General features: G+C 39.1%; 2 protein-coding genes across 5 annotated transcripts in view; both read left to right on the forward strand.

Annotated features, from left to right (window-relative positions):
- LOC103149155 (uncharacterized) overlaps positions 1 to 2,509 on the forward strand; it is a 40,549-nt gene extending 38,040 nt beyond the window's left edge. For 2 of the 3 annotated variants that reach the window (XM_007568178.2, XM_016679707.1), the window contains 4 exons: positions 6 to 83; positions 161 to 217; positions 1,158 to 1,275; positions 2,048 to 2,509. In XM_007568178.2, coding sequence (XP_007568240.1) covers positions 6 to 83; positions 161 to 217; positions 1,158 to 1,275; positions 2,048 to 2,090 — 296 coding nt within the window. In that variant the 3' untranslated portion in view covers positions 2,091 to 2,509. The remainder of the gene's footprint in view (positions 1 to 5; positions 84 to 160; positions 218 to 1,157; positions 1,276 to 2,047) is intronic. The other variant, XM_016679706.1, reaches the window with a different exon arrangement.
- A 1,862-nt stretch (positions 2,510 to 4,371) lies between these two features.
- LOC103149156 (uncharacterized) overlaps positions 4,372 to 18,487 on the forward strand; it is a 46,942-nt gene continuing 32,826 nt past the window's right edge. The window contains exons 1-13 of one of the 2 annotated variants that reach the window (XM_016679708.1): positions 4,372 to 4,474; positions 8,815 to 10,611; positions 11,401 to 11,462; positions 12,117 to 12,152; positions 12,242 to 12,832; positions 12,991 to 13,601; positions 14,019 to 14,296; positions 14,668 to 14,817; positions 16,234 to 16,332; positions 16,421 to 16,482; positions 17,034 to 17,893; positions 18,003 to 18,122; positions 18,209 to 18,243. In XM_016679708.1, coding sequence (XP_016535194.1) covers positions 9,052 to 10,611; positions 11,401 to 11,462; positions 12,117 to 12,152; positions 12,242 to 12,832; positions 12,991 to 13,601; positions 14,019 to 14,296; positions 14,668 to 14,817; positions 16,234 to 16,332; positions 16,421 to 16,482; positions 17,034 to 17,893; positions 18,003 to 18,122; positions 18,209 to 18,243 — 4,464 coding nt within the window. In that variant the 5' untranslated portion in view covers positions 4,372 to 4,474; positions 8,815 to 9,051. The remainder of the gene's footprint in view (positions 4,475 to 8,814; positions 10,612 to 11,400; positions 11,463 to 12,116; positions 12,153 to 12,241; positions 12,833 to 12,990; positions 13,602 to 14,018; positions 14,297 to 14,667; positions 14,818 to 16,233; positions 16,333 to 16,420; positions 16,483 to 17,033; positions 17,894 to 18,002; positions 18,123 to 18,208; positions 18,244 to 18,487) is intronic. The other variant, XM_007568181.2, reaches the window with a different exon arrangement.

Below are 18,487 nucleotides of genomic sequence, written 5' to 3' on the forward strand. Positions count from 1 at the left end.
AAGAGGTCGACCCAAGAAGAAAGTCAGACTGGTTCCGCCCAGAAGAAGAGGTCGACCCAAGAAGAAAGTCAGACCGGTTCCGAGTGAGTAAACGGGGCTCCATCTGTTAGAATCACTGAAACATGATGAAACCAGGTCAACTTATTATCTTCTGCTGCAGTGAGGAAACCAACCACTGGAGTGAAGTTAAATCCTGATGGACAGACTCTGGAAAGATGTGAGTGGTGACGTTTCTCTCCAAACTCTTCACACAAATGTGACGGCTTGAAAAATGTTTAATGAATTTCTCTTCCCTTTGCCTTACGGAGAGTCTAGACTCCATACAGCAAATAGAAATGACTGCTTGCACAGACAGAGTATTTTCAGTCTGTAATTCGTAAAAACAGTTGATAGAAGAGGAGAAACATCTTAAAGCCGACCTTTTATGCAAATATATAATTTCCATGTTTTTGTACATCAATTTGGGTCTCAGCTGCTTCTAAAAACAGCACAAGCTAATACAAATAAATGACCAATGTTTTTTTAGCTAAATGTAATTTGTTTTTTGGTGTCTGGAAAATGAGCTGGTTCAAATACTATATAATGGTTGCTGGAAAATACAAGTGTTTTGCTGTTGACTTACCATCCAAAAACCACTTGTTGCTTTCTTGTTTGTTGTGCAACAGGCTCCACTTCTGCTTTTCAGAGTTGTACATTTGTATATTTGTGCATCCGTTTCCAGCCATTTTCAGGTGTGAGTGGTGGGTGCGTGGCTAGCTGCAGCTTATTTGAATTCAAATGACAAGACGCCCTAAAATAGCCCCAAATAGGCAAAACTGAGACTAAAATCTCACTATCTAAAAATTATTTTGTGCAAAATATGTGATGAATGTATTTATAAACCTATCCTGACCTTAAAGGAAGCATGATAGATCATCTTTAAACTAGATTTTCCAGTTGAAAGAATCTCTTTACCTAATGTTGGTGGTAAATGGCAATGTTGGTCAAATTAACTATTATAATTAATAATGTTCTCTCCTGTGAATCCTTTGTCCTTCAGACAACTTTTCATCCTTTATTTGGAGGAGATTTGCATATTTGTGTGGAAGTTCAGATTGAACTGATACGATTTCTGTTGTATTTTCTTAATTTCTGTTTTACTTCCTTTTTTTTTCTAGTACAACATAAAAGAAAGATGGATCTTTCTGGACCCGAGCCAAAGAGATCCTGCTCTTGGGTTGCTCCGGTTGCTGCCAGTGTCAGATGCCCTCCTTATAGACCTCAGAGACCTCTGCGGTGAGAAAACGGGATACAAAATCATCCATCTACTGTAAACGTTCTTCATTAAGTCGATTCTTCAATATGTTTCAGATTTCTGTAATATTTTAACCTCAAGTGACTAAACCACACAGGAAGTTCATCGAATTTACACTCATGTTCGCTGCAAAAACACAAAATATTACCAAGTACTAGTTCCATTGGCAGATTATTTCACAACATAGGAAAAATATCTTGTTATAAGTGAATTTAAGTCGGTCAAAACTTCAATACAGTTCCGTTTGGGTTGCTAGGTAACACCGCTGGGTTATGCTGGGGTTGCTAGGTAACGGTACAGTGTGACTCAACAATCTGGAGGGTTTTTTTTAAACGGCTCATTTTCCAGACATCAGCTTATTGCCCAAAATGGCTGAGTGTTTTTTGCTTTTTAAGCGATCGGGCTGTTTTTAGAAGCAGTAGAAACCCAAATGGAAGCATGAAAATATTCAAAAAATGAATTTTCCATAAGTAGTGTCAGCTGTGTAGTCGTTTTTTCACAGTATCGAAAGGACATGGAAACATGTAATATTGGCAAGTAGTGGCTCTAATAGCAATATTAATATTGGTTATTGGTAACGGCTCATTTTTTCAGATCGGTTCCATCCTTAGTTGTGAAATATAGCACTAAGGAGTCTGTGGTGATTTTCTACACTTGAGGTTAAACAGTTAGAGATGCAGATGATTGAACTGAAATGTGGTTTAGCTCACGACTGCTCATTTATTTTGTTCCTTTTTCTCTCCTCCTTTTCAGAAGAGTTTCAAGACGCTCACACATGGCCTTCCTTTCTGATTGACGACCTTTTTGGAGAATTTTAATCTATTCTGAGTTTTAGGAGATAACTAGGGCAGCAGATGCAATTTATGCTTTTTAAAAATCTTTTACACTGGATGCTGTTTTTTCAGTGTTGCACAATTTTTTGCAAAAACTACTTTTCTATTTGCATTTTTTCAAGATCAGGACCTTGTTGCAGATGGATCAATGTTATCTTTTACATTGTTGGTCTTACCCTTTTGGAAAGTAAAATATTTTTAATCATATTTTTAATCATAAATGCAAGGATGTATGAATACATGGTTACTTGGGGAAACTTTTTTATCAGGATGCTCTAATGTGCTAAATCTTTAGCGTATGTGTGATTTTTACTTATGTCAAATGTATAAAATGAAAGTCTTTTCCCTGTTTCTTTTTAATTAAAAGATTCTTGCTATAAAAGAAGTTGGATGTTACATAATTTTTCTTTTAAAACAAAGGAATCCAGAAACATGTAGCAGCCAGATGATGCATGAAATGGACGATTGTTCCCACAGGACTGGGAAACATCCCTTGTGATACTAAATACGTAAACATGGGAATAATCATTGATCCACAGTGCTGGACTTCAGCGTAGTTCACCTTTAGGATAAAACCAAGAGAAGCAAAGGAAAAGACACATTTCTACAAACTTCTACTGCAGAACTGCACCAACTCTGAGGCCTTATCCTGCCTGTTTTCATGATGATGTGTGACCAAACTGACTGGTTTCAGCAGATATGGGTGTGTAAGAGGTGGAGGTGTGTGTGTGAGCAAGATAAAAAATAAATCTCAAGATGATATCAAATATCGGTTTCAGACACTTCCGGCTGAGAGCACAGTTTCTTCTCACTCTAACAAAATAATGAATGCTCTCAATTACTGAACTTTAATTTCATTACTACACCAGTTTTTGACCCACAAAATAAAATGTAAGAGGCTCTGTGACCCCAACTCCAGTCGCAACACAATCGGCACCTACAGCAAATGTATCGACCAATATGTCGCTTTTATTTATTCAACTCTAGTTTTTAATGTTTTAAACTAAATATATATTGCATCTTCTTTCTCATTGCCATCTTTGGTACTTAGGTTATTTGTTCAATAGGATCCCAAGACCCCAAACTGACATTTTTGTGAACTAGATAGATACATTCCTGCAGCTTTGTGCTACGAGTAGTTTTTACAGTTGATATGCAGGCAGCAAAGGTTGCAGGACATTGTCCCCCAAGGACAGCAGCTGCAGATCTCTGGTTTATACTGTTAGCCAGATAAAGAAACTTTTTCAGTCAGGATAACCTGACATTTTGTTCAGGACCCAGACGTTAGTTAAGATATGAAAGATGTTTATGGAAGCAAATCTAATCTTTCAGGCAGTGTTGCCTTCAGTTTTACTGTTAAGGGGTCAGACGTCATGTGATGTCATTATGTAGCCATTCCCGTCCCAAACCCCCATGGTGAATGTCAGGGCTGAAAGCTGCGCTACAATTTTATTGACAAGAAACTAATTTAGAGGTAAGAAAATCTATATATGTTTTGACCAATGGAAAATTTTGTGTGGTACTTAGAGTTACAGCTGGAATTGTAAGGCTGTCAGTTGAAAATGTAGCTTGTCATTCAAAATGTGGTCCATTTTGACCACATTTTGGTCAAAATGGACCATTCAAAATGTGGTCCATTTTGAATGGACCACATTTAAAATGTGGTCCATTTTGAATGGACCACATTCAAAATGGACCAATGCTAATACAATGCTAATAGAGCTAGCTAAACAATGGCTGATAGGAGTGCCAAAAGTTACTCCACAAAGATATTACCACCAATTACAGCCTGGTATTACTTTCCCAGTTTTTTAAAAACCCTGAAAAAAAATAAAATGAAAATAAATTCACATCACCAGCCGGTAGGTGGCAGTGTATAACCTTTAGGAGATTCCAAAGCTACTTGTTAAGAGAAGTGAGGAAGTACGCAGAAAGTTGAGAGGAGCAGTTCCAGCAAAAGTAGATAAACAATTTATAGAAACATGAATGGGGCTTACAGTAAATTTTATTCGGTTTCCTGCACAAAGAAAGCACCAAAAAGATGAGGCAATAGAACATTTTATTTTGCATTGCAGGAATTACCAGATTCAGAGTAACAAGTTGGTTAAAAACTCTAGTTATTGCAAAAACATCCAGCAAGCAGGGAACGGTGTAAGTTGTACAATAGGATCTATATACATTTTTTTAATTAATTTGCTTTTGTAATGTGGTTCACACTCCTTACCGGTTGGTGGCGGTAATATGTAGCTAACGTTTTAGGCCAACGGCCAATAAAACTCAAGAAGAAGGCGAAGGCCCAAGACAGAAGAGGAAGATGAACGGATCCGAACTTCACTTTGAGCCGAAGGTAAGATGCTGAAGATTTTAGTAAGACAGCAGACTGAGATGTTTGGCCTTTTTGTTTCTCCGTGTGTAATGGCCGTTAGTTACCGTTATGCTCGCAAATTCTCGATCCTAACAGTTCAACACGGCGAACGTTTTGACAAGTTGATGTAACTTTATTTTCTCTCTTAAAACAAGTTTTAATGTCGGTTTGCTTTCGTTTGGTACTTTGACTAAATAAAAAAAGCAAGGCGTTGTCTTCGTGATGCGTTAAAACGCGGCCAAGAGGTCAACCTCGGTAAGTGGCTCTGAATTTGGGAACTTGTTTTGACAAAAACTGACAGGAACAGTCCTCCCATCCGCTCCACGCTTACGAAGCTGAAGTTGGGTTCCGATTGCAGGTTCCGACTCGGGACCTTTAATGGCTAAAGGGCGATATTTTTCACCATCCTCCGCATCTTTAATCTACTCTAACTAAAAAAACAAAAACAAAAAAAACTACAACACAGACTCTTCAAACCTGGACTGGATTATTCTGCTCAAATAGCAGAATATTTAAAACCATGTTTGGGATTTGTGAAGCTTCAATAAAGGTTGATTCACCACTTTTTTTTGCCTCTGAATCATACTAGAATCGCTCCAGTTCCAAAACGACATCTAGACATTTCAAACCTGCAGAATATTTTAATCCATGTTTGTGATTTGTGAAACCTTTATCTGATTTGTGAAACTTCACTAAAGTTCAGGTTACCATTTACACTCGTTCTTGCAGGTTTTTTTTTTTCAAATTCAATTTTAATTCAAAACCACTTTATTAATCACAAAGGGAAATTAAATGTTGCCGTAGCTCATTAATTCTTCAGTTATTATAGATGGATGGCTGTTTGAAGGAAAGCTTCTGCCATTTCCCGAATCGGAAACCAACTTCAGCTTCGTTGCTCGCTTGGACAGACCAACACTCAGATGGACCTGTCTATGAACGACAGAAATGCTACTCCAAATAACTCATTAACTCCAAACACTGGTGTAAGGCCACTTTCAGCTAGACTAAAAACCTCATCAGAGTTGGGTAGTAATTACTTGAGTAAGTTTTTAAAGGGGAGGGCGAGTTCTTCTAGGAGTTTTTTATGCTGTATTTTCTTACTTTTACTTGAGTAAATTATTATGAGCTATTGCTACTTTTACTTGACTAAAATTTCCGGATTCTCTACCCACTGCGAGTAACTTCACTGAATGAAGAACAAACATGTCTTAACCAAATATTCACCACACACACACTCCTGTAGTTTTTCATAAAGTTTCATAAGTTTTATTATTATTATTATTGAAAGAAACTGATTTGAGAAAATGTTATTTTGCCTGATTTTGTAGTGCCTTGTTACCTATATGAATTATTGTCATTTGTGTCCTTAAAATACCAAAGTTTCCACATAATTTAATATTTTGGTCCATCTATACTTTTTAAATATTAAATCATTGATAATTTGATCAGTTACTCAGTATTTGAGTGGAGTTTTTATCAATTTTTCTTGAGTAAAAAGCTTTTCAGTCATTTCAAAACATATGTCAAGGTTAACAGTGTCTAGTGCTGTGCCGAGGTCAGAGAGCCAACACCATTTAGCATTTCCCCAATGTATGCGTCTTACAGAGTTAATATTGCATGCATGCCTTCCACTTTAGGTCTTCTTTAGCATGTGGTTAACACTTATGTCCACATTTACTTGAGTAAATGAAGTGTATAACCATACACTTTATTTCCTATTCACACTCAGTGTCTCTGACCTTACCCCAAAATTTTTCCAAGCACTCCCAAAATCTTCTGTGTGGTCAGACACCCCACTGTCTAGCCTTAAAATGTAAATCCTTCCCAAAAAATGTGCAACATTTTTTTTCTTGAAGTGAATTTCCTATGTCAGATGATGGTCTTGGTAGGTGTATCTCCTCTTATTAGATGTCTTGCAGCTGTTTTATCAAACTTAAGAGTTTCACATTTTCAAACATTATAAAAATGGTTTCAAAACCTTTATCGAACTTTGGTAAACATGGAATACAGCTTTTATATCCTGATAAATATTACGTGAAGCTTTGGTAGGTTTTGATGTGGGTGGGGGGGAGTAACAGGTTTACTTTGTTCTTAACTGTATTGAATTTATTGATCATGATGGGTTGTTTTGCAACATTTTGCCTGATTTTCATCATTTAATTGATTAGGTCTTCTGTTCTTGAACCGGTATGTGACCTTTACTATATTCCACAAGCTTTTTATCCTAAAAAATAACCTTCAATAAATCATTGTGTGCTTAAATATTATTTTATCAAGTAGCTGCTGCCTCATTGGTTCTCAGAGAAAAGCTTAAAGAAAAAAACAGAAATCTGGTTGCGTCAAACGTGACTTGAAAATCAAGACTACTCAACTCTCCAGCAAACAGAAAACTGTTGTTTGGAGGTGGAATAGTTAGTTCGGGTCTAAAAACAGATTTTAATGCATCATATTAATCAGTCAGGTGGCTGGAAACAAATCGGTTCATTATATTTGGCCCACTGAAACCTACAGCATGTTGAAGCGTGAAGGTAGTGACTGGGTGGGTGGTGCGAATGTGAAACTACCTGAGTTTGCAGATAAATGGAAACCAGTGAGCTGCTGGGTTTCCTTGCCTGACATTTCCTCTTGTTGGGCTGCTTATGTTGGCCACCTGCTCTAAGAAATCCCCATAAACATTTTACTGTCAATGTAAAATGAGCCATATTAACCTCCACTTTTGAAGTGATTAATTAAATAAAAAATCACGCTACTGTATAATTAACAATAATACATTGACATATTACACTTTACTCATTAAAACAAAATTGGAATAAAGTTAAGCTTAGAAAGAAGGGATGCATCAATCTGAAAATCTGGCTGTTATTGATACCCAATATTAATACAGCTCTTATGGCTGATAACCTATATTTCCCTACAACACCATGTTTCTCTGTCCTCAATTTGATTTTAAATAACATCTCTAAAGAGACTGTGGTGTGACATGATTGTACGATTTAGAAACAAACTGTTGGACATGAATAAGTGAGTGGACTAGATCATCATATTTAGGATAACTTGACATTATGATGACGTAGTTGCGTCATTTACAATTTACTACCTGCATTTTCCTAACTACTCTTCAGTCCTCACTGCTCTCCCTAGCTTTATGATCTCGATCATCACCACAACATATCAGTCGTGGGTGTAGACAACAGTGACGGTTCATCTGAGCGGCCAGAGACCTTATTGGTGTTGGGGAAATTTTCTTTAACAAAGAGGGAGGAGAAACTGTTTCGGAAACCAGAGAGCCTTGAGCAGAACACAGCACACCGTTTTACAGGGAGGGTTTCATTCCACTCAAATAGTTTGACAATCTGCTTAGTTACAAAACAGATTCCAAGCATACGCATCTTCTTTCATGAGAGAAATTCAAGGACGTCATGAGGGTGAAAACAAGAAACAACTGAATAACTTTATAGTAATACAGAGTTCAGAGAAGCGGCTTAAGAAGACTTTCCCACGAGCCTGTGCATTATACAGGAATCACTATACTGGTATGCATTGTTTTACTCATAGTAATCTTAAAACTTTCCACTACATTGGCAACAGTTTCCATACACAGAACCCATCCCAGGTAGGGCTGCACAATATATCACATCACCATCGCAATATTAGTGTAAGCAGAATTTATATTGGAAAGGACTATTTTGAGTGCAATAATTGATGGCTAATACATCCAGTGAGCTTGTATTTTGCATGTTATTGTAATTGTTAGTCTGCTGGAGACAATCTTATGGCAACAGATGTTCGAACCAGACCATAACATTGCCCAACATGCTAGAGTTCATAGGATGATGGGAGCTTGGATCAGAACAGAAAGAAGAAAACTAATATAGGAACTGTTATCAACCCAATATTTTCTAACATTGCATCCAAGCAGTCATGTTGCTGTTGAGACATTGCACACTTGATATTGGACACACTTCAATATATTGTGCAGCTCTACTGTGCATCTGTGGCTTTGGAAAAGTTTACTTTGCACACCTGCACGCTAACATTTCACCTCTGTCTACTTGAAAGTTGAAGAAATGGGTAAACTTCCAAAAGGGTGAAGGGGAAGAAACCTGCATCCATTGATGCTAATGTTAACTACTTTTAGGAAAGAATCACAATCCTGTTGCGCCTTCCTGTTAACATTCACTTACTGTATGTTGACTTGTGTCTCTGTTAGGAACGACCTGAGTGATTAATTTCCCTCCCCGCCTCATTCGTGGACATGAAACTGTCTTGAGTAACCATTGTTATTAATTTTCTCTCTCCATCTCGCTGTTCTTTCCTGTCAGGGTATTTTGCATCGTGTGCAGCTTCTGGGCCCTGAAGGGATCTCAAGATGTTCCTCATTGACCATCGTGAAGGCTGCATCCTTGTAGCTGGATGATCTGAAATCCCAACTAACATTAGCTTTGAGCAAAGTTCACAGTGTTGTTGATTGGATTATGTTCTGTACTATATATATACACAATACCAACTGCCTTGGCCATAAATTTATCAAATTTCCTTAATTAAAACTGCTGACCATCATGTCTTATCCCATGTATAATCCATTTGCCTCTGGGGATACAAATGCCTCCCAGGGACAAAATGGACTCTCTACTGGACAGACACATGGAACCATATGGAGGACTATACCTAATCTCGGACTTGGATCCAGCATAAGCTTCCCTGGAGAGTCATTTGATGGATCTAGTTTGCCTGCAATCAACAGGCCTGAACCAGGTCAAACCACTTCAAACATCCATTTACAGAGTACCTTCAATATTTCTGCCAGAAATCAAATAACATACCAATCTTTTGGTCAAGGCGCCACCACAACAGAGTCAAGCTTTTCTGTCTCATCAGCTTCTCAGTATCATCAACAAGCCAATGTTTGTGATGGGAGTAGTTCTTTTAACTGGTTCCCAGTTAAAAATTCCTCCGAGTCTTCTTTAAATCCTTATGATTACGCAGCTCAACCAATCGGCCAACCTCTAGCCCAAGAGCTTGCGCTCACACCTTGCATAGCTGAAAAGATTTTACTGCATTATGGATTTCAAAAAGAGGACTTGAATGAACTCATAAATTACCCTGATGAGGAAACTACAGCCGAGAAGCTCCCCTACACTTTACAAAAGATTCGTATGAAGAATGCCAACAGAGCTTTACCTGCGGCCACGTCAGACGTTACATCTCAACCGAGTTCAAGTGGAATTGTTGGTTTGGAAAAGCCAACGATATTTCATGATGACCCACCATCGATCAGTTGTCACACATCTGGGGATGAACATACAAATGTTGAGGGTAAGACTGTTGAGAAGTTTCTCAGTAAGGCTCAGAGTTGTGGATTCACTTTGCTGAAGAACGATGAGGCTAGCAGTCAGGCTAAAAGAGCGACTGAACAACGCTTGGAATTAAACACCAGTGGTTCCATTTCTTCTCCTGACACGCTGGGCTCCATTACCGGCTTGAGCTCAACAAGGAATATTGTAGCTCAGGCCCAACAGGTGGAGACTCAATCAAACCAGACTTTGCAATCAAGCGTCCCTGCCTTTTCTCTACAAAATAAAAGCGGGGACATTGTATCGCCAAAGTTTGGCCTCTATGGGTCTCCACCTGTAAAAGCACCAACTCACCCATTTACATCAAAAACACAGTCACCAAGTAATATAAGCCAGGGTGTATGTTTAAGTGGACCTGTCCTTGTTCACACAGAAAGTAAAACTCAAGACCAAAAGTCAAAGATCACAAAGACAGCACTGCAGAAGCACCTGCAAAAGCGGTCACAATTACAGATCACACAAGCTGGGCAGCGTGCAGAGCCCACTGCTCTGAAACAAGTTCCTGCTCCCTCTTTCATCCCCACTGTTGCAGAAGTTTCACATCCCATTCTACAGTCTGGCAACAATGTCGTCTCTTTATCTGTCCCAACCGTGGATCTGGTCAAGACCACTGATACACAAGGATCTAAGCACCAGTCTCCAGTAAAACCTGCAACCTTCAAGGGTCTGCCGTCACCAGCCAAGATGCATGACTGTACTGTTAGCAAACCAAGGAAGTTTCCACATACCTGTTCTTTATGCAAGGCAAACTGTTCTCAATTGAAGGTGAGTCAAAAATTGTTTTCTCTAGTTAACTGGCACTTGTGATTTGTTTTTTTCTTTTCATATACGCCCTTATTGTGGTGGTTGTTTCTTTCTCTGTTAAATTGGTCATAGTGTATAAAGTTGTTTACACAGATTTCAATTGACATTTAGTTAATAGTTCACTGAAATCAGTGTGGGAATCTGCTTACAAATATGTGTTGAGTACTCAGAACTGGTCCTAATATCAGAAAGGGATTCATCTATTAGGTGGGAATGCTTTCATAAATGGTCTTTAAAAACAAAAGTGTACAGTGAACAATGGTAAGAAGACACCTTAAGGCAGTGGTCTCAAACTACTTTCCTCAAGAGTCAGAGTTCTGCATCTTGCAGTTGTGTCCCTTGGCCTACCCACTTGAATTACATAGTGAAACTGTTTCACTAGCATGCAGTTAGCTCTACAAAGCTCTGCTAATGAACTAATATTGGAGCCAGTTGTGCTGAAACAGAGATGTTGGATCTCACCAGCCCTTGTGCCTTAAATGTAGGGGGGATCCCAAAGAAATACTGGATGAGAGAAGCAAAACTAGTCATAGGAAAGTGTATTCCTGTGTAAACTGGGTTACAATCAAGTGGTTTATTTTTGTAGACTTACCAGAATTTAGACACTCCTTCATCTCACATCTCCCTCCAGCTCTAGTAAACATCTAAATATCTAAATAACAGTCTGCCTTCAGAAATCACAGTATAAACTTTAAATTAATGTTATACTAATTACGGTTCTACATGTCTGTTTGTTATTGTGACTGCTAGGATTGGACTGACCACCAGCAAACCAGTCTACACGTTGGGAACTGCAAACGTCTTCGGGAACAGTCAGTCTTTTGGGTTTTTTCTGGGATATTTTTTAGGTTAAAGAGTAATGTTTTATACAATCTTTGAAAATGGGCAGCAATATTAATCAAACTGCAAAGAAAGTATTTTAAAGAAAATTGTACTGGAATGATATACTTTTCTGATCTGTTGTTGCAGCCTAAATATGAAAATTCACCATTTCAAGTTATTTTACATTAGTCCACTATGTTGCCAATGAATCACTGACACCATAGACTTATAGAAATGCCGTGTTTTATGTCTGTGAAACCATAGACCACTTTGGCTGGTCACTTGATATTATCCACTAGGCATTCTGTTTAAACAGAGAATGGCTTTTTAAACACAGTAGATCAGCAGTTTTGGAAATACTTGGACCAGACCATCTGGCACCAGCAACTCCACTATATTTAAACTAGCCTACATCTCCTTGCTTTTCTGTTTCCGGTTCTTGGCTTGAACTTCAGCGAGTTTGCCTTTCCCTACGCAACTAAGTCCAAGTGGATTTACTTGCTTTCCTGTGATTGGTTGATTTACTATTTGTGCTATAAAACAATTGACCTGGGGTATCTAATAAAATGGGAAAATGTAGAGTTGTATTTGCACCTTTATTCTTAAATCAATGTTATTTAACAGTATTCTTAAATATTCCATAGGCACCCAGAGTGGGATGGCAAAGTACCAGTTCAAAGGTATATTTGTGTATTTACACAAACGACAATGACTGATGGTGAATATATCTCTGACTGATGGTAAGTTTTGCTATTCTTTTCCTGCATAGTGATGCCATTAGAAGTGCCAAGATTTCTCCCTCAACTTCTGACCACACGTCCCATGATCATAAAAAGAAAACCAGTGATGGGACGCGTTCCCGGTCTTGCTCTCGCAGCCCACGCCGACGTCGCAGCTCTACCCGTAGAAGCGCCACTTCCAGCAGCAGTTCTAGATCTAAAAGTCCTCGCAAACGCCGCAGTTCTGGGTGTAGAAGAACTTCCACCAGCAGTAGTTCTCCCTCTAAAAGTCCTCATCGATGCCGTACATTTAGGCATAGAGGGGCCACTACTAGCAGTAGTTCTCCCTCTAAAAGTCCTTATCGACGCCATACTTTTAGGCATAGAGGGGCCACTACTAGCAGTAGTTCTCCCTCTAAAAGTCCTTATCGACGCCATACTTTTAGGCGTAGAGGGGCCACTACTAGCAGTAGTTCTCCCTCTAAAAGTCCTTATCGACGCCATACTTTTAGGCGAAGAGGGGCCACTACTAGCGGTAGTTCTCGCTCTAACAGCCCTCGTCGACACAGCAGCTCTGAAGGTCGAAGGGGAAGACGGAGCAACAAGACACAATCATTTCACAGTCCCAGGCACAGTCGCAGGTTTGTGTCAATGAAATATTTAAGTTTAGAGATAAAGATGTTAATTTGTATCCATAGTTTCAGGTTTGTCTTTGCAGGGGCTAAAAATTATTAAAGTCTGCAATAATACATTTAGTTATTTTAGAATTTGGAACTTTATGTTTCTATGTTTCCATCAGGTCTCGGTCTAGATCTGCATCTCCACGGCACAACCACCGTATTTTCTCCGACTATCAGAGACGTTCAAGTGATTGGGAGAAACGTCTTTCACCAAAAAGAGGGTTTAAGACTCTTGGTTTACCAAGACGGAGCTCTGATGAACCATCATCTCCAAGGACAAATATTGAGCAATTGCGGTCACCAAGGACGGGCCAGGAGCAACTCTCACGTACGACTAGAGACCCAGAACATGGTGATGAAAAACAGCAGTCAAGCAGGAGCCCCAATCGATGGTTGTCTCCAAGAAGTGAGGAGAGAAAGAGGCCACGAGGAAGGAGCCGTGACCGACAACATTCACCAAGAAGGAGCAGTGCACAACAGTTGTCTCCAACAAGACCAGTAATGACCGATAAGCAACAGTCATTATGTCATGACAAACAACATTCACCGCAGAAGAATCACAAGGCACAGTCATCGCCAAGAGAAAATGATGGGAAGCAGTGCTTATCCGAGAAGCGTAAGGAGCGCTCCTCAGTAAGTGGAAGCCATAGGCAACAGCTGTTCCTGGAGGAATCTCCGAAAAAGAAGCCATGCAGTGAACAAATTCTAACAAAGCAACCAATGAATTCAGGTTTGTTGTTACAACATTTGATGCATATCAGCCTGCATAGGCCTGTCACAAAGAGCAATATATCAATTAATCACATGATAAATTAAAAGGCACCGATCGCGCCACCAGATTATCATATCTGCTCGTGCACTTCTGAATTTTTGTAACTTAACATTTGTTAGCACAAAACCATGGTGGGCTGCTGGTGGACTGCCCTAGCGCCCCTAGCACCAGGTTTAGCAGGTTTTCCAGGGGAAACCGAGGAGTTCATTGGACGCTTCCAGTATTGGTCAGTCTATTGGGCACAGTTGACCAAATATTTTTACATACTTTCTAAAGCAAACTACTAGTTGAAGTTACTTGGACTGTATTGGATTTGTTGTTTTTAGGTCTGTTATGCACCAAAACTAATACTTTCTTTTTGGTTTATTATTCAAGCGTCTTCTGTGCCAGAGCAGCTTAACACTGTCAGTGTGTTCAAGCCTTTAGCTCATACTGTACTGGCTGAGCAAGCTAAAAAACGGCCATCTTCATCATCACAATCATTATCAATGACCAACAAGATGGAGGTTTCCACATCATCAAGAGGCAGCAGTCAAACATCTGTTTCCTCGTCATCTTCCTTCAACCCAACAAAGTTAACGTTGGACACAAATTTGAATCTGGTGCAACCTAACCTTCCAAGGAGTGAGGAATGTTCTACGACTATACCCAAGGTGGGTGTTTGGGTTTCTGATTCTTGATATTTGTACATCAGACATCATAGTTTCCTATTAACCAATCAGAAAGTTGCATCAGAAGCTCTTAGACTCTCTTGCTGCCTCACTGCCTTGCAGATATCAATATATCATCAATATATCATAGAAAACACACTTTTCCCTTAGTTCACTGTTGCACTCATATTTTGCTCAGCAATGAGAGGGAGAAAACCACAAATGTGTTGAATTCTGATGCCTGTTGTGGACAATATTTAAATCCAGCTCCTATATTTCATCACTTGTCATTCACAACAGCAGCTGCAGTTCTTTTGTTTTTAACAGCCAGCCAAATGTACATTTAATCTTTTATTTCTTACTTTTCTCCCCAGCCTCCATTTGCTCATCACAGTAAACCATCACCTCCAACCATGTTGAGACTCAGAGGCAATTTTGATACTCTCTCCCATGATGATGTGATTGCAGCCATGGAGTCCTTTGGGAAAACCAAATCCCTCTTACTGTTTAAGTCTAAACAAGAGGTATGGAAAATGTAGGATAAACCCAACATCTGTCTCTTAATGCTATGTGAATATTTTTGCTTTGCTCTGTGCACATTTTACTTTCCACAGTATCTTTGTGCGAGTTTTAAAAAGAGAATTGGATAAAAATCACATTTACTAAAACCTGTGATAAAAATGGAGCAAAATGTTTACTTTTTGTCATTTTAGTCTACGTACAAACGGGCTGGGTTGAATTAGAATATTTGCATACTTTGTAGGTTCTGTGTTATTTAGCCCCATCTACATCTATTAATTCCTGTAAATAATTTGCATAAAACTAAAGTATTGGCTTAGTTTCAGGAAATTTGGCGAAAAACATAAAAATGTTTAAATCTCACACAATCAAATTTAATTATAATTTATCTCATCATTTTACATTACTATAAAATATGACACACAAAGGCCCTTTATGGATGTGATTCATTTGTTCATACAGTAATCACACTATCCTAGTAAACTGAGTAGACGATACAAAATCCCTTCAAAAAGGTCCATGATTAGATCTAACGGTAGATTTTATTTGAGAAATATTTATTTTAGATGTAAAGACAATACAGGAGTAATACTGTGTGCTCTTTGGTTTTTTTATCAATTTTAATAAAACGTTATCACGCGAACGTCGCGTGTTGGTCACGCTGCAATGCATTCTGGGTAAATGACGTCTAACGGTCCAACAGCGTTAGCACTTTCTAGCCAAATCAGTGATGAGTAACGTCTTTAAGTCTATTCAAATTGAACCGGAGCGCGTTGAAATCGATCGGGTTGTAGAAATCATAGGAGGTAATGAAGATGAGGACGACCAGACAGAGGAAGAGGGCAGAGTTGGCCGTAGCCGTAGCTGGTGTTTGCCGCTGCTGCTGCCGCTGCCGCCATCTTCAGCTTCATAAATGACACAGTGAATGACTCTTACCTCTGGTCGGACTGCGTGATCCGGTAAGTACTTCTATAGCTCTGTGTCCGGTTCGGCGTTCGTCCGGGGCGGCAGTAGTCCCGCCGGTAAATCAGGGTGTTACAACTCAAACGCATGAAGGCTAAACTTGATCACGATTGGTTTAAAAAAAAAAGAAGTTTGGTTTCCATGGAAACCAAAATTCTACTAAAAGTCCTTTACCCTGTGTAAACTAACAGTTTAGTAAACTAACAGGAGCTACATCTTCAGATGTAGATGATCTGTCATCAAACAAGTTGCATTAAGAGAAACTTCACTAAAACGAAGAAGAAACTGACCAGTTAAAGAACTGGAAATAATCTAAAATGTATAACTAAAAATAGTTTGCTCTGAAATTGATGAAACTAAAATTGTCTGCATTTTTACTGCTTGCCAACTCTTATTTTCGCTTGTAGCACTTGTGTGAAAGTAGTTAAATCGGTCCTATTTTCCCCATACATTCATAGGCAACTGTGTGTTTTGAAAAAGAGGAAGATGCTGCCAAGCTTAAAGGCTTAAAAAGCCTTGAGATAAAAGGAGTTTCCCTCACATTTGGTGCAAAGCAGGTATGTTTCTGCAGTTAATGAGTTTGCTTCTGTGTAGTTTTCTCATGTTACCAATAACCTGACCAATTCACAATAAATCGATTTGTAGGACAGAGTTTCAGAGGCCCCTTTATCTGCGTCTCCAGAGGATCAGAAAAATCTTAGTCCAGAGTAAGTTCTTCCACAATCTGATGTGTTATTTTTGTAGATTCATAATTGTTTTGGTTATTTCATTTCATGTTTGGATAAATCCTTCTGGTTAAGAATTGTTATACTTTTGTGCTTTTGGACAGCTGCTATCACGTGCAACCGTGGGAACAAGCTATTGCTTTTTCAACTAGCACCAGCTAATTAGCATCACAAAAGCTCAAATAAATCAAGGGTTTTATTGTCAGACCAGCTCACATTTTTATATAAATGGTATGAAATCCAGACTCAGGTTCCAGTTTAAGAAGCCTAATAAATAAATGAAATATAAATAAAATATATCTGAACTGCGACTCCAGATCCCAGGGGTATATCCCCTACTCCAACGTCTTTCTAACCGTACGGCCAGACAGATTTAAAGGGAAGCAGCAAAAGCAAATGAGGTGGATTAGTAATGCTTGCCAACAACTGGTGGTGTCATCCAGTGTGTCATGACAGTCATAAAACTTTGGATAAGAGATGGTGACTGTTTTTAGTGCGGTTTTAAACCTTTTTGTCTTTCATTTCTTTCCCAGAAAGCCCGCTGTGCCCCGTCAGTCTGCTTCTGCTAGAAACTTGGTTCTCCTGCCACTTAAAACGCTTTTGTCTATGCAAATAAGGTCCAAAAAGAGCGCAGCAGTCAAACTTGTGAAAAAAGCCAAAGTCTTGGCTTCCAAAGGAAAGTGTGTCTCCAAGAAGCACGTGGTTCAAACTGTGAAAACGGTCAACGTGGCAGCAAAACAGTCTGTAAAATCAGCTAAAGACAAGAAAGAAGCTCCAAAGCCCGAAAAGACACCCAGTCCCGATAACCGTGGACAAAAATCAAAAGGCAAGGAACACATCCCGACTGCAACAAAACTAAGGCTGAAAGAAAATAATGACTCCTCTGTGGGTAAAGTGATAAAAGTATCAGAAACAAAGATCCTGCTGGGTGAGACTCTTCCACCCAGCAGCAAGAAAATGGAAGAAGTTGAAGCAAAACCATCCAAGTCTGACAAAGAGACTCTCAAGGCCGAAATCTCAACAACAAACCTTCAAGACGTTGTTGCACCTGAGCAATCTGCAACAACAGAACAAACCCAAGTTAACATGGTTAGTAGTGAGATGGAAACTGTGAAAAATGCTGAGTTGGGAACAAGTGGAGCACCAGAGCCAATAAAAATGGACGAACAAGAGCAAAAACCTGAAGAACCACCAAAAGTTGGGACTTTTGGTGAATTTTCAACCGGTTCGCCTCTGAAACGAATGGCCAGTGAAAATCCAGAGACCTCTGTCCAAATAAAAACTTTGTTGAATCTAGAGTTGACTGCACAGAATCTGAAGTCCAACGAAAAGCAGACAGAACCGCAGACTGCAGGAAGCTCTGCTGAAGCTCCAATCGAAACAAATCAAACAGGTAAAGACTACTGGACAATAAAAAATATCTCTTTACCCTTTTCCCCTCCAAATTAATTTGCAATTAAAAAAAATTGTTTGGTTTGTTTGATATTTTCTGTTCTTTAAAGATACAGCAAAGCCACCCAGTCCAACCACTGAAACCACAGCAGAAGCGAGTGAGAAGCAGCTGACTGTTGGGGAGAGGATTGTCCCCGATTACCTGAATCAACTGAACCTAAACAGCAAAGGTGTGATTGTCAGACATATTTTGTTTTGGTAAGATAATTACAGGGACTGGGTTTCACTACTTTTTACAATTTGACTCCATCCACAGATTACATTCTGGCATCAAGCATCCTGGAGTCCAGGGTCAGTTTCATTCTTCTGTCTTTTCTGTTCACTTTGACTAAACTGAAGTTTATCTTTTTCTAATGAAGTCACACAAATAAAATGCTAATTTGGTTTATATATTTATGTGGAGGTTTTCTGCACCGACATGTTTAATCAGTGTCTATTTCTAAGTGAATCAGTGGTGGGCACCGCTAGCTGCGACGCTAGCTGTGCTAGCCCTAAAGCTCTAATCATAAACATTAGTTCCGCTAATGCTAAAGCG

The sequence above is a fragment of the Poecilia formosa genome, unplaced genomic scaffold, assembly GCF_000485575.1.
Source record: "Poecilia formosa unplaced genomic scaffold, Poecilia_formosa-5.1.2 Scaffold218, whole genome shotgun sequence".
Classification (NCBI taxonomy): Eukaryota; Metazoa; Chordata; class Actinopteri; order Cyprinodontiformes; family Poeciliidae; genus Poecilia; species Poecilia formosa.